The 14,808-nt window shown below is 44.2% G+C and overlaps 1 protein-coding gene across 1 annotated transcript; it reads left to right on the top strand.

Annotated features, from left to right (window-relative positions):
* The first annotated feature begins 2 nt into the window (after positions 1–2).
* On the top strand, positions 3–415 carry LOC141940002 (late histone H2A.1-like). The gene is given in 2 exon segments (XM_074860775.1): positions 3–156; positions 159–415. Coding segments are annotated over 2 exon segments (411 nt in total).
* The last annotated feature ends 14,393 nt before the right edge of the window (positions 416–14,808 follow it).

Here is a 14,808-nt window from a genome sequence, read left to right as displayed (position 1 = left end):
GAATGTCTGGATGTGGAAAGAAAACCACAAAGCTCCTCCTTGTGTCAAAGAAAACCAAATCAGCCAGGGCTGGTCTGCAGTTCCCCATGGGTTGTGTTCACAGGCTCCTTTAAAGAGGGAACTATGCTTCCAGGATCGGTCGTGGTGCTGCCATCTTCCTGCTGTTGTGCTGGAGTACCTGACTGCAGAGATCCTGGAGCTGGCAGGGAATGCTGCACGGGAAAATAAGAAAGCCAGGATCCTGCCCAGGCACATCCAGCTGGCTGTGAGAAATGATGAAGAGCTGAACAAGCTCTTTTCCTCTGTCACCATTGCTCAAGGAGGGGTTATACCAAATATTCTTCCCAAACTTCTTCCTGAGAAGACTGCCTTGCTTAAATTGCCCCACAAATATGTCCAGTCACAGGAGTTCTAGCTGCCGTCAGGGTCCTGACCTTGTGGTGGTGGTAACACAGGCTTTTTCCACAGATCAGAGTTTTTCATGCTGGTTAGCAGTTTTGGTCTAAATTCATGTGTATGTCTACCTGTGTGCATGTCTGAAAAGCTGCTAAAGACAGGGTTGCTAGTTAGATTTCACTAGCTATGTCCTTCAAAAGAAAAAAAGTCAAAAGACTACTTCTATGAATAAATTAGTGTGCAAAGGACTTGTGTCGCATCGTTCCCTTCTAGAAAATATTTGTTGCACCAAGGAGCAGATTTTCTTTGGCAGTGCAGTTATCTAAGGAAACCTGCTATATGGTCTTTAAAGTTTGTGTCTCTGTGTGCGTGGCTGGAATCTCCTTATTCAGTATGGATAGAAGTCTGCTTCATCTGACTGCTTCAGATCTCATGAGCACAGTTAACTAGTCAGTGTAAATAGACACACCTGAGAAACTTAAACTGGAATGCTTTATAATGATGGTAAAGCTGATGAATTATCTTGCCTAACATTTGGATTACAGAGGTGGGGCTGTGCTGTAACTTCAGGGTGTCACTGCACACACCTTGGTTCAAAGATGGTGCTGGAATTGTCCTCCGAGTTTCTGCATTGGAGTGCAATCCAAGGAGCCTTCTACAGTCAGTATATAAACCTTGTCAGTGCTTGAGCCTTAAAGATCATCTAGAAACCCTTAAGAATGAATCCAAATATAATTTCTACCTCTCTGGTACTGAGAATCTCCTTAGCTGCTTTGAGGCTTGTTCCATTAGGATCCAGATAAAGGAAACTCGTGTGTTAAAAGACAATCCAGGAAGTGGCATTTTCCAGGACCTCCCAAAACTCTTATCTTGCACCCGTGCAGCTTGAAAGACTACCTAAGCACTACTAGATTTGCACTCTGGATTGCAATGTTATGCTGGACACAAATTTGTTTGCTGTCCTGCAGAAGATTTTGTTTAACAGCTTTGCCAGCAGGATGCCACTCAAATATAAGAGCCTTAACTCTTTACTAGGTTTTTGCATTATTAGGTGTTTTAATTTTTCTATTAATAACAACAGAAATGTCCTAGTGTCCACCAGCTTCAGATATATTCATCCCAGGTAAAAAGGCTATTTAGAAAGCTACCTCAAGACTGATACTACCAGTGCAAGGTTTTGGGACTCTATTTCCCATATCTGACTTATAATAATCCATATTATGCTGCTGCTTTCTCTAGTGTAACTCAAATATCTCCCTGGTTTTCTGGTCTTGTGAGAATTGAGACCTTTTGAAGAATGGGCTGCAGAGAGCTCATCTCTTTTTGTATAGGCAGGCTAGGGAATTTAAATGAAGGGCAAGAAGCCAGGAATGAGTTATTGTGGGACTGTAGCCAAAGGACTTTCTGTATGTGAAACCTCTAGCACGTGTGTAAGCTGCAAACACCTACTAGAGGCTAGTCTATGAGAAGACAAAGGGAAGAGAGTCTGTTGGTATCAGGTCAGTCCCTCTATAACTGGCTGCAATGAGCACTGGAGAGAAGTGAAACACTTGTAGTGTGGATAACAGAGAAATGTTTTGAGGGCAGCCATAAGATCAGCCGTTGCTATCTGTAAACGTGGCAACCTTTGGCTAGAGATCTAGAGGGTGAAATGCTGCTGACCTGCACCACAAACAAAACACTATCTTGGAGAGCAACAGTGGCTCTTTAGACGGCTGCTGGATGTTTTTCTACAGCAGTTTCAATCAACATTGACCATATGAGCTATGCTTTAAGAAAAACAGTCCCCTGTTCCCCCGTCAGGTTGATGGTTATGTTTCATGCTGTGTTGGCTCAGAAGCTTGCTCCTGGCCTGTCCAAGCCAGCTGCCCACAGCATGGGTGCCCCTGCAGCAGCATGGGCTCATGCAGCTCCTTCCATCCTGTACTGCTCCTTCTGCTGCTCACAGCATCTACTGTGAACCAGGCTGCTGGGCTTATGTGTCAAACTTTGTCTTTTTCCTCTTTTCTTTTGTTTCTTAAAGTAAAACACTACCCTCTAGCGTGGTGTTGGCATAACTTGAAAGCTTCCATGGGGGCAGGAAGAAGAGACCGAGGAGGGGATGATGGCTGGAGCTGCTGAGGGAGAGGCTGTTTTCAATGCCTTGATGATGTGGGCTGTGATTGTGAAGCCCCGTGGGAATTTGAGGCCTCTGTCTGAAGTGAAGTTTTATCATGAGCTATGACCCATGGAACAGGAGGTTTCAGCAAACCCCTGTACCTATAGAAATCAGTCAGAGAGGGACCAGGGGGTGTTGATTGACAGCCAGCTGAACATGAGCCAGCAGTGTGCCCAGGTGGCCAAGAAGGCCAATGGCATCCTGGCCTGTATCAGAAATAGCGTGGCCAGCAGGGACAGGGAAGTGATCTTACCCCTGTACTCGGCACTGGTGAGGCCGCACCTCGATTACTGTGTTCAGTTTTGGGCCCCTCACTACAAAAAGGACATTGAATTACTCGAGCGTGTCCAGAGAAGGGCAACGAAGCTGGTGAAGGGTCTGGAGCACATGTCGTACGAGGAGCGGCTGAGGGAACTGGGGTTGTTTAGTCTGGAGAAGAGGAGGCTGAGGGGAGACCTCATCGCCCTCTACAGCTACCTGAAAGGAGGTTGCAGAGAGCTGGGGATGATTCTCTTTAACCAAGTAACAAGTGATAGGACAAGAGGTAATGGCCTCAAGTTGTGCCAGGGAAGGTTTAGACTAGATGTCAGGAAGTATTTCTTTACAGAACGGGTTATTAGGCAGTGGAATGGATTGCCCAGGGAGGTGGTAGAGTCCCCATCCCTGGAGGTGCTTAAGAGTTGGGTCGACATAGCGCTGAGAGATATGGTGTAGATGGGAACTGGCAGTGTGAGGTTAATGGTTGGACTGGATGATCTTCAAGGTCCTTTCCAACCTAGTTGATTCTGTGAAATCCTACCAAATAAAAGGAGGGGGAGGGGAGGGTGGCTGGGTGGAAATTAATGGAGACCTTTCTCTAAGTTTCAGCTTTTCTGCAGAGGAAGCAAAGCTTGACCCTGGCTTGTGTAAGGGAATGCCCCAATCTCAGGGAGCTGTATGGCCTGTGCTGGGACAAGCTAGCCAAGAAGCCCTGCTGCTGCCCAGGGTACAGGACTCTGTCTGAGACCTGGTCAGAAGGAAAGCAGCCATCAGGAGTAGTGCTGGTTAGTCTCTCTGTTGCCAAACAAACAACTCAATACATCTCATATTAAACTCATCTAGCTTTACCAGAAAGTTTACATAGGCTTAAGTGTGACCGCAAGGTGGCTGGCAAGCTCAAGGCATCCTGTTGCTCCAGAAGCAGCAAGCTTGGGAAGATGTGGTCTGTCACAGCTGAGTGCTCAATAGGTGCTCTGGGGTCCTGCAGCTCACATATGCTACACTGCAGGGAGGGGAAGAGGCATCACCTTCAGCAGTGGCTCACCCTCCCTTTCTTGGCAAAACTCAAGACAAATTGGAGGAATACTGGAACAAGGAGAGGCCACTGACAGGTCCAGGGAGAGCCACAGGGAAAGAGCATCCCTGGAGTATGCAGGAGTCCCAGCAGCTGTCATACAGATCTGCTTTGTCTTTAATAATTAGAGCTGACCTATAGACATACTGGTTCCTGAAATATGTCTTGCTGTGGCTCTCTTGTTCCCTGTGCTCATGACTACAGTTTTTCAGTTGCACTTCTAAATGTAGAACAACCAGTGCATTCATTCCTGCTTTTTTTGTGAAGTCTCAAGACAGTTGAAAAGGTAATGTCCAACATTAATATATTAATTTTGGGGAACTCATTAATTCTCCCAATTCTGTTTCTCTCTTGCAGCTGTAAAGCCTATTATGTCTTTCTTTTGAAGATACATTACATGTGCTTCAATGGGTTACTTTTAATCTTTGAGTTTTAAAAATCCAGTCTCAGTTTAAATATACAATAAAACATACATTCAGTCTTCTAGTGTATCCTCATCTCTGTTCATTACCAGGTTGTGCACTACTCTAGCCTAAATAAATACCTTGATAATATGTGAAGCATATGTTTTGTGAAGGCTGCCCTAGCAGTGGGGACAGACTCTGCTCCTGTTTCTACCACCATTGCCTGCTTCACTTCTTTCTTGGTCTCTCTTCCCCAGCTTTCCTTCATGTCACAACTTGTGTACTTCCTTGACTTCAGGGAGCAAATATTCATTGACTATATTGAGGCTGTTGAGTGTTAGAACTACTGGAAAATGTTTTGCTTATACAAGCAGCTCATTAGACTCCCAAACAAGGACTTGTATCAAGACAGTGTGTGGGAGAGAACAGTACAACACTTTCCAGCATTGTGATGAAAAATGTATTCTTTCCAGCTTGCTCCAACTATGTGTGGCTTTCTTTGCAGTACTGTGCATAGCATCTGTGAGAATATTTTTGCCAGAAGTTTCATGGTGGGGTTTCTGAATCATTCTACCCAGAAAAAGACAAGTCCACTTAAACTCAACTAGTAACCATTTTAACATTTGTTATGCCTGCAACATCTTGGTAGCTGGCGAGAGGAGTCAGTCATAGTCTTAGAAATATGTAACCAATAAACTAGCAAAATGTACAAGCTCACCCTGCATTATCTCTGTGCTCTGATCTTGCTTGAAAGCAGGGAATGGGAGATGTGATCACTAGGCTGAGTTAGATTTTAAATGCACTTGTCAAAGTGGCAGACCCAGAAAAAGTATTTACTGCATCAACTTGCTAGCTGCATGCTTAGTCAGACTGCAAGCTCTCTACCTGCCAAGCCAAGGAAGGCACACACATGTTCTCAGGCTTTGCCTGTTCTGGGTGTACCTCTCTTCTTAAGCACCAAAATTTAGGTGTCTTTCCACATGTGCCCCTGGTCCAGGAGGTTTTCATGAAGCTGCCTAAGGTTTGATTTGGCCACTATACTTTCTTTTGGACTTGCTGCTGCCAGCCCAAGGCATTAGCAAGCTCTGTTGCTAACAATTTGCCCTGGAGCCACGTTACCACAGCACCGTGCTTAGCACGTTGAATCTAGGGCTCTGAACAGCCAGCAAGGACTGTGGTAAGTGAAGGTACCACACAGAGCCAGCACAGCAACAGAAAGAGGTAGCCTGACTGTTACTCAGTGGTTCGAAAAATCATCAGGAATACTGACATTTCTCTTTTTCCTTTTTTTTGCAATGTCTAGTCCAAATGTGATCTCAGCCCATGAATACAATTCTAGGTATCATGCCATATAGCGATAAAGACAGAGTCAACAGGCCTACCTTGTGTAATGCAGAATGCAACAGAAGTGCAAGTTAGTAACCTGAAAATAGCTGTCCTCCACCCTGTCAGAGGAGAAACTTGGCTCTTTCTCCTTGTAGCATGCACTGAATCCAGGGCACAGGTTAAGCTGGAATTAAGGGCAACCAGTGAGGGGTTGTGTCAAGCTGTCACAGCACTTGCCCGACTTTTTCTTTTGAAACTCAGTTAGTGCTGAGTCTCAAACATGCCCAGAAGACAGTGAAGATTGCTGCTTGAACTAGGAAACAGATATTCTTCTGAGCTTCTCTATTCATTCAAACATCATGCAGTTGCTTGATGAGGCTAAATCATACTTTGCTAGCAGAATTCACCAAGGAAGGTGCTTGCTGCTGTAAGGGAACTCAAGCATAGCCCATGTATCTGTCAAGGAAACATTAAGCATCTGTCGCATATCCCAGTCCCTCTCCCATCCCAAGTTTTAACATCCTTACTTATTTCAGATTTACTTTTCCCTTATTGATCTCTCCTATCAGGGTCACTGTAACACATCAGATAACAGACCTGGGACCCAACTTGTCCAGGGTATTCTATATGTGTACCCTGCTCACTGGGCCACCATTCAGTAGTAGACCAGGAAGCTTGCCTCAACGTGCTTCTTATTTACAAGTCCGGGAGCTTCTTTCTACATGTTATCACACAGGCTCAATTCTCACTATGTTTAGGTTTAAGTCTATTTGGACTGGTGGAGAAATTGGTGTGAAACTGTTTTGAGATGTGGATCGTGGCCTACTTCTGGCTGAGCACTTCCCTTGTGCCCTCCTGATGGACGTAAGGGGCTGTTTTTCATGACAATACAATGGCAGCAATACTAAATCGTAGTAAAATAATATCCTTGTAAACAACTGAGTGCTTCACCATCAGTTAATCCTGCCAACTGAAGCATTCTTCGAAGAAATTCAAAGATGGGCATGCTGGGATTCCTCATGTCTTTAAGCTGTTTTCTTTGAAGATCACTTTCTCTTCAAATAGACTTAGTCTTCCTTCCTCTGAAATCATGGCAAAAGATCCAGAAAGTGGTGAAGCCACGTCTTCTCTTTTAACACAGATTACAAATTCAGTACTAGTCCATGGGAGAAATGGGTATGCAAGTTATTAAAACTTAAGAAGGGATCTATTCCCCCTCCTACTCCTTGTAATCCATCTCTTTTCTTCCATGGATCCATAAATTTTTTTTAATAGTAATTTTTGTAATTTTTAAAATAGGAAGATGACTCTTCCACACCAGAGGAGTTTAACTAACTTCCACCACATTAACAACCTACAGTTCCTCTCAAAGGAAACTTGCTCTGGTACCTGCTTCAAAGTATGTTTCTTCTCAGAGCATATCCATTGCCTCCTTCATCTGTACCAGGATACTCTCTGCCAAGGCAGCTAGAGAAGGAAGGGCTAAAGTAGAAGTTGTTGTTGGGAGAAATAGTACTGAAGTGGTGAGAAAATATGAAATGGGAGAATGAAGATGAAAATTCTGTAAAAATAGAGAGACATAGACAGTGAAGGAAAGAGCAGCACAACTATCAGCAGGAAGTGAATGTAAAATTTATTGTGTGAAGTAGCATTTCATGACAGAATAAAGCAAAACAAAGAATAATTCCCTTCGTGGCAGGAATTACTGGGTGATATTCTTTCATTTATGCTACAAAGGTTGTCAAGCAAGATGAATGTCAGGGTACTTTCTGGCCATTCTGGCTGTGTATTTATACCTGCTGTCCCATTACCTACTCAACAGGACCACTGATATTTTCCAGACATACTCTTCCTTCCACAGCACTTGCTAAAAGTGAATGCAGCTCATTAAGCTTCACACCAGCCCCAGGGGCCACCAACAGATCAAACATCTGCTGCTGAAGAGGAAACAAACATAGTTATGACACTTCACTGCTGCCTTACAACACATCAGCAGAGAAATGTTAGATACTCGGAAACCTGGGGATAGAACAACAAGAAAAGTTTTTTTCATTAGAGGTGTTACCAGTCTGAATGGGACAAACGGAGAACTGTGTTTTGGCACCTGGTTTTGCAAAACGTACACTGAGGAGTACTTAAACATTTACTGGAGTAGGGCTAATTACACTGATAAATAATGATGCATTAAGGTAATAAGATAACAGCTTTTATTTGAGGATAAATTTAAATATAAGGATAAATTCTGTCATTTGATTATAAGGTAAATCCCATGAACAAATATTACTAGCTTATTGCAGTTATTAATGTCATTATTTATTCTAAATATAGGGATTGGGAACAAATTCAGACAAATATCCAGACCAGCAACATCTGGCTTCCTTGGAAGGTTGGGGTTTTATCCAGGCTGATTAATAGACACTCTTGAGGATTTTGAAGCTATGTCTGAACAGAAATTAACTGGGCATCATAGCAAAACTTTGAGGTTAAGTACCCATACCCTTGTTTCACAAAGGGGGAAGCTGAGTCAGGTGGTAATGTGCCATCTTGGTACATGCTTAACTTCATACTCACAGGTAAGCTCCTGTTCTACAAAGTGCTTGGTAAGTATGAAAATCATGCCCATAGGTGGTTCACTGAAATGTAGGTGTACCATTATTCATCAAGAGAGCCAGAACTAGAGCTCAGACAGACAATTTCCCGTTTTATGCATTCCCTATGCAGCTGCCTTAATCGCTTCAGGTTTTGACCTTCCTCCTAGGAAAACAACATTTATGGCAGCACACCATTTTCTTGCTTATCCATCTGTCCTCATTTATTAATTTCTGAATCTGCTGAGCAGTTCTAGGCAAATATGATGGAGAGCTGAAACTGCAAGCTGATGCCTACGAGTTACATGGAAATAGGTAGCTCTGTAAAAGAAAGAACGCTGATGTATGTCCTGACTGAAATAAGGGCCACAGCATGAAACTATACTAATGAAATGGTAATAAAAAGTATCTTTCATTAAATACAATATAGGAGATCCTCCTCAAAGTACAAATTTAATAGAAACAACTTTGCTAGTTCTGTTGATCACAGAAGTGCTTGTAAAATAAGACACTAATTGCATGGTAGTTTTGCACATGACTAGTTCTCCCATATCCCATGCTACAGATTTCAGCTTAGGTCTAGTCACCTGCAGCTGAGGCTGGTACGTGCCTTAGTTGTAAAACAAAGCAATGAAAAATTTCAAAATACAGCTCCTCTGGCACCTCTCTTGTTACTGATGCTGCAAAACACGTTTATCTTGATGTAGCATTACTTTCCTAACTCAGTTGTGGCATGGTGCAATTGTCTGTCAAGGAAAATGGATGTTTTCAATAAAACACATTAGAAAATGCATGTACATGGTGCTCCACAATTCAATGAAGCTGTGGGCAGATGGAAGCATGGAGCTGAAATGATGCCTGGAAAAGCTTTTCTTCTTTTACCTGTCTAGAGGACTGACGTTGCTGATGGATGTCTCTGTTGTGCAGACTGCTTGCCGTTCACTTTGCGCTGAGATTTGTGTGTTTATAAGCTTGCCATCTTCCATCACCTCCACTTTCCCTGTAAGGAGAGGAGACATCCCAAGTTATGGCCTTGGAGAGCCTTATCCAGGTGAGCATAAGGGATGCACAAGGTCTGACCTCATTCGTTACCCGAGTTAGGAACAGATCAAGCACGGTGCACCAGCGGCCTGCCTCTGCTTTGAGTTATCACAAATTTGATATTGGCGTTGCCCTCTGCTGACCGGTCCCAATATTGCAATGCTAAACGTCCTCGTCCTCTTGGAAGTCAAGTGCGTGCTCTATTGTAAGTCACAAAATAGCGACTTTGGGTTATCTTACTTTATACATTGTGGAACTGTACAGACTATACAGCTGTGGAAATGAAGGAAAAGATGTGGTACAAGACTACCAAGTTATAATCAAAGGCTATTTTTGGTGTTTATTTACATAGCAGAATCTCTGGTGTAGTCCCATAAGAGGCCATGCTGCCCAGCAGGGTGGGTGGCTGTGGCATATCCCTTCACTCCGGGGTTGTGAGAGGAAACGTGAGCTCGGTCGTATGCTGAATGGGCTCCCGGATTTGGTCCTTTTCTGATGAGTCATACATGACTGCTGGTCCTTTGTGTTCTGAGGTCAGTTCATGTGTGTTCTGCATTTTTGCTTTTTCTGCTGGAAGTTCTAGTCCGTATTTAGGTCTTTTTCTGACTGATGTTTAGATAGCTATACTCCAGAAGCATGTATTTTTGTGCATGTATCTTCCCCATGTAGTAATTAATCAGGCACTATCTGAACTGGTGTGTAGAAACCACTGGGTGCAGAAGCTTTGTGGTAAAGGTATTCAGAACTTTTTTCTTTCAAGTTTGCTGTCCTTCAGAGTTTCTCTACTGATCACTCAGCAAGTTTAAGGCTAATAGATAAATGGTGTTTAGTGCACGATGTTCTTTGCCCCAGAGAAATGTCAAAATTTTAGATGGTGAATCATAACCAGGTATGAGATCAGTCACACTTTTGTTTCTGCACTGTGGAAAAAGTAGATCCAGAAATGACTGGAGACCTGGAAGCTACTTTTAGTTGTTCAATGCAGAAATCTATCAGGGTGACAGATGTATAGATTAGACAGTTGTAGTCCAGCCCAGTCAAACATATGCTTCTACCCTGTTTAATAAGGTAGAGGGGTGGCAATTGCAATCTGTGAGTTGCCTGGAACAGATAAGTAAGACACGTCTTCAGAGCGATGTCCACATAAGCATCTGTCTTGGCTGTCAGCAGAGATCCTGCAGTCAGTGCTCGACTCTAAGATCCCAGCAAAGAAATAAGTATTTTGTTGCTGTGTTTACAATAATAAGCATATCCATCTTGTACCCAGAGTTCCTTCGGCAGCCTCACCCTCACATGCACTAGGAAAGCTGGAATGGGATACTGGCAGCTTTTGGCCAGCCTGTCAAGCAGTCGTGTGTCTTCTGCCCAAGTGGCTATGTTAAGCAAATGGTTTTAAATCTCCAGCAGATAGATTTGCAATTTCTGCAGCTACTTCTGTCTCATTACCTGCTGAGAATTGTGAGGATGAGACAAGCAGTCAGCTGATGTGTTTTTAGTTCCTAGATGGTATTTCACGTCATGTGTACATGCCAGTTAGTTATCTTACTGGCTGTTGGTCAAGCCCTCATTGTCAGTCATCTGAATCCTTCCGTTGCATTTTCAGAGGACTCCAGTTTGTGTGCAGGCTGAGTTTGCAGGTCACAAATGGGCTTTTCCATTTTTTCTGTAATTCATATGCTTCCTTCTCCATGCTGGGATGTTTTCTCTTGTTTTATGAAAGCGTTCCAGAAGCAAAGACAGTATCCTTCTCAGGGCTGCCCTACAGCTCTGGGAGTCAGGTGTCACTTGTCACAGCTGTTAGTACAACAAGTGTTACCATGAGATAGAAGTATGTAAAATATAAGTGCTGGGCTCTCTAAGATTAAATCTTGCACTTCTCCAGAAGCAGCCAGAGCAACTTCTATCTGAAGTATGCTAGGTATTCAACAAAACAATGGTACTAAACTTTAATTAAATGAAACATAATTAGGAATAAACATTGCACCATGATGTAACACTGAAGAGAGAAAATGCTGCTTGCAATTATTTCAGAGCTGGAACTTTTGTAACTTAGAGTCCAAGTGAGGTGTTGGCCCCCCTGGAGAATTTTTATGACGAAGAAAAGGTAACTCTGCCTATCAGTCAGTGCTTCATTCTCTCAATGTGACTCTTTCTTCATTTTACACTTACCTCTCCTGGCAGTATACATCCATGGGCATGGTGGATACTGCCAGGAGTGATGAGCTTAATGAAGCATTATATCATTCCCCTCTTCAAACTTTCCTTCTAGCAAACCAACCCCACTTCATTAAGCGTACCAACTTTCCCTGACCTCTGCCTTTCCTCTCTGCTGGGCTCTGTCCTGTTGACATGCCCCTCTTTCTTCTCCAGTGCTACTCTGTACATGAAAACTTTCCTATAATCAGCAGTGTGACACCTCCCATGTCATAGTCCCTAACACTTCTTATTCATTTCACAACATATTTTTGTGTTCTCCCCAAAACTGTGATATTTGACAATTACCCGTTCCCTTTGCTGCAAAGCTGCAATTGATTATTCTTCAGTATGCGTAATACCTTCCTTTCATCCTCAGCGAGCCATATGTATTTTTTCCAGATGTATCTTTGCCAAGACCATGCTGAATGCTGACTCTGTCCTCCAGCACTTGCTGTCCCTCCCAGCTTGCCATCTCCTGGAGATTTAGTAAGTGTGCTCTTCCCTGCGGGAGCCAAAAACAGAGTGAGGCTGTCCGAGACACCAAATCATGGAGGGACCAGAAAGAGTGAAGTGAAACACCAAGAGGATTTTCCTCCTGTGCTTCATGCTCTGGCTCTTTGGTGAGTGGCACATCATGAGGCTGGGCAGTACTTGCTCCCCCACTGGCGAGCATATTTCCAGGTCTCTCACTGTGCACTCTGCTGAGCAATGCCTTGCTGAGCCCAGCTCAAACAGGCCAGGCTTTTAATGACGGAGGTCCTGGGCCAGTCTGAAGTGATTTTCGAGGCAAGTGAGGCGGCATGAAGGTGTACACTCCTGAACATTCCTGCCTTCTCAAGAGCCAGCAGAGCTGTCTCTCACTGCTCGCTCTAAGCTATGGCAACTAGCTTCAGGAGTTGATTGCTAGGAAAAAAATTCCCCTTTGCAGCTTAAATGTATTGCCTCTCAGCGTAATTGAGTCTCTCTCCTTGCTCCTTATTACAAGAGGATGGATAAGCATCAGATTTACTGTTCTAAACACACTCATTACTTTGTATACCTTGTCATGTCACTCTTGATTTGTGTCTTCTCTTGCTGGCACTGGGAACTGAGCTTTCACTTCTTTTTCTTGTGGAAATTTTTCTGTGCTTCTAATTGTTGTTGCCACCTGTGTCAGAGCTCCTCAGTTATCCTGTGGGTTTTGTAGTGGGGTGTTCAGAAAGAGTTTCAGGCCAGGGATGACCTTTACATTTCAATATTATTGATCTCTCCTGTTCCACAGGTGACATTTGTGTTGCTCCTGGGAGCAAAGATTTCCACTGAGCAGTGAACAAGATCTCTCCTGGGCATTTTACAGAGGAACCACAGTTACTACAGAAATATAGATGAAGAACCTAAGCTAGGTCCTCACCTGCAGATTACCATCTATTTATCAGTTTCACTAACCAGTCCAATTAGATGTTATTATTGAAACCTGTTGTGGGTGGAGGAAGCTGTCATGGTTTAAACCTGGACAGCAGTCAAAGACCACACAGCCACTTGCTCACCCTCCCCTGTCTGGGGGATGGGGGAGCGAATTGGAGGGGTAAAGGTAAGGAGACTCATAGGTTGAGATAGAATATACAAATGAGTGATGCACAATGTGATTGCTCACCACCCACCAACTGATGCCCAGCCCGTTCCTGGCTAGCTATCCCAGAGGGGAGAAAATCCTGACACCGCAGTCCTGGGAGAGAGAGCTTCCTGGCCAACCCTCATCTATATACTAGCATGACATTATATGATATGGAATATTTCATTGGTCAATTTGGGTCCGGTGTTCTGGCTATGTTCCCTCCCAGCTTCTTGGGCACCTGCACACCAGTAGGACACAGGAAGTTGAAAAGTCCTTGATTTCATAGCAACAGCTAAAACCAGCAGTATATTATCAACACTCTTCTCATATGAAATTCCCTACTGAATGCAAAACACAGCATTATTCTAGTTACTAAGAAGAAAAATTAGCTCTATCGCAGCTGAAACCAGGACAGAAGTCACTGCTGATGGTAAACACACAGCACAGCTGCACAGTATTACCGTGGGTTAACCCTGGCCAGCAGCTCAGACCCACTCAGCTGCTCACTCACACCCTTGGGCAGGATGGGAGAGAGAATTGTAAGGGTGAGAGTCAGGAAACTTGTGGATTGAGATAAAGACAGTTTAATAGGTAAAGCAAAAGCTGCGTGCACAAGGAAAGCACAAGGAATTCATTCACTGCTTCCCATCGGCAGACAGGTGTTCAGCCATCTCCAGGAAAGCAGGGCTCCATCACATGTAACAGTGACTTGGGAAGACAAACACCATCACTCCAAACACCCCCCCATTCTCCCTCTTCCCACAGCTTTTATTGCTGAGCATGATGCCATATGGAGTGGGATACCCCTCTGGTCAGTTGGGGTCAGCCGTCCTGGCTGTGTCCCCTCCCAGCTTCTTGTGCACCCCCAGCCTGCTCACTGACGGGGCAGGTTGAGAAGCAGAAAAGGCCTTCATGCTGTGCAAGAATTGCTCAGCAATAGCTAAAACATTGGTGTATTATCAACACTTGGTCACAGATCCAAAACACAGAGCCATACCAGCTACTATGAAGAAAATTATCCCAGCCTAAACCAGTACAAGTATTTATGCGGAACTGAGCAAAACTTGATGCTGTGTGGCTTTGGCCTCTGAGGTGAAACAGGCCAGAAGGGCCATTACTGTGCTTTTGTATCATTACCTCATATTTATTTGCATTACTACAGTGCATTCCCAGACCTGACCTTGTTACAGACTGAAATACATAGCATGAAATTATACCCATGTCACAGAATAACTGAGGCTGGAAGGAACCTCAGGAGGTCTCTAGTCTGATCCTAAGCAGGAATTCAGACCAGGTTTTGTCTACTCCAGTCTTGAAAACCTCCAAGGACTGGATGGCACAGCATCCCTGGACAACTGGCTGCACTGCCTGGCTGTCCTCATGGGGGAAAAGTTTCTCCTTATAGCCAGTCTCAACCTCTCTTGTTTCAACTTGTACCTGTTGCTACTTCTCCTCCCACCCCTCACCATGAGAAGCCTGACTGTCTCCTTGATAACCCCTTGTAGACACTGGAGGGGCTGTTAGGTGCCCCTGAAGGCATTCCTCCTCCAGGCTGAAACATCCCCGCTGCCCCTGCATCCCCTCATGGGGCAGGTGTTCTAGTCCCCACTGCCTCAGAGGCCCTCCATGCGCTCCCTCCTGTTTGTCCATACCCTTCCTGCATTGGGGGGCCCACAACTAGACACACTACCCTAGATGTGGTCTAACAATTGTCAAATAACTCATCACTTCCCTCTATCTCCCAGCCAAACTTCTGTTAATACAGCCTAAAT

The sequence above is a fragment of the Strix uralensis genome, chromosome 2, assembly GCF_047716275.1.
Source record: "Strix uralensis isolate ZFMK-TIS-50842 chromosome 2, bStrUra1, whole genome shotgun sequence".
NCBI classification, from domain to species: domain Eukaryota; kingdom Metazoa; phylum Chordata; class Aves; order Strigiformes; family Strigidae; genus Strix; species Strix uralensis.
The sequence above is the reverse complement of the archived record's forward strand: the minus strand, read 5'-3'. Positions and strand labels throughout refer to the sequence as shown.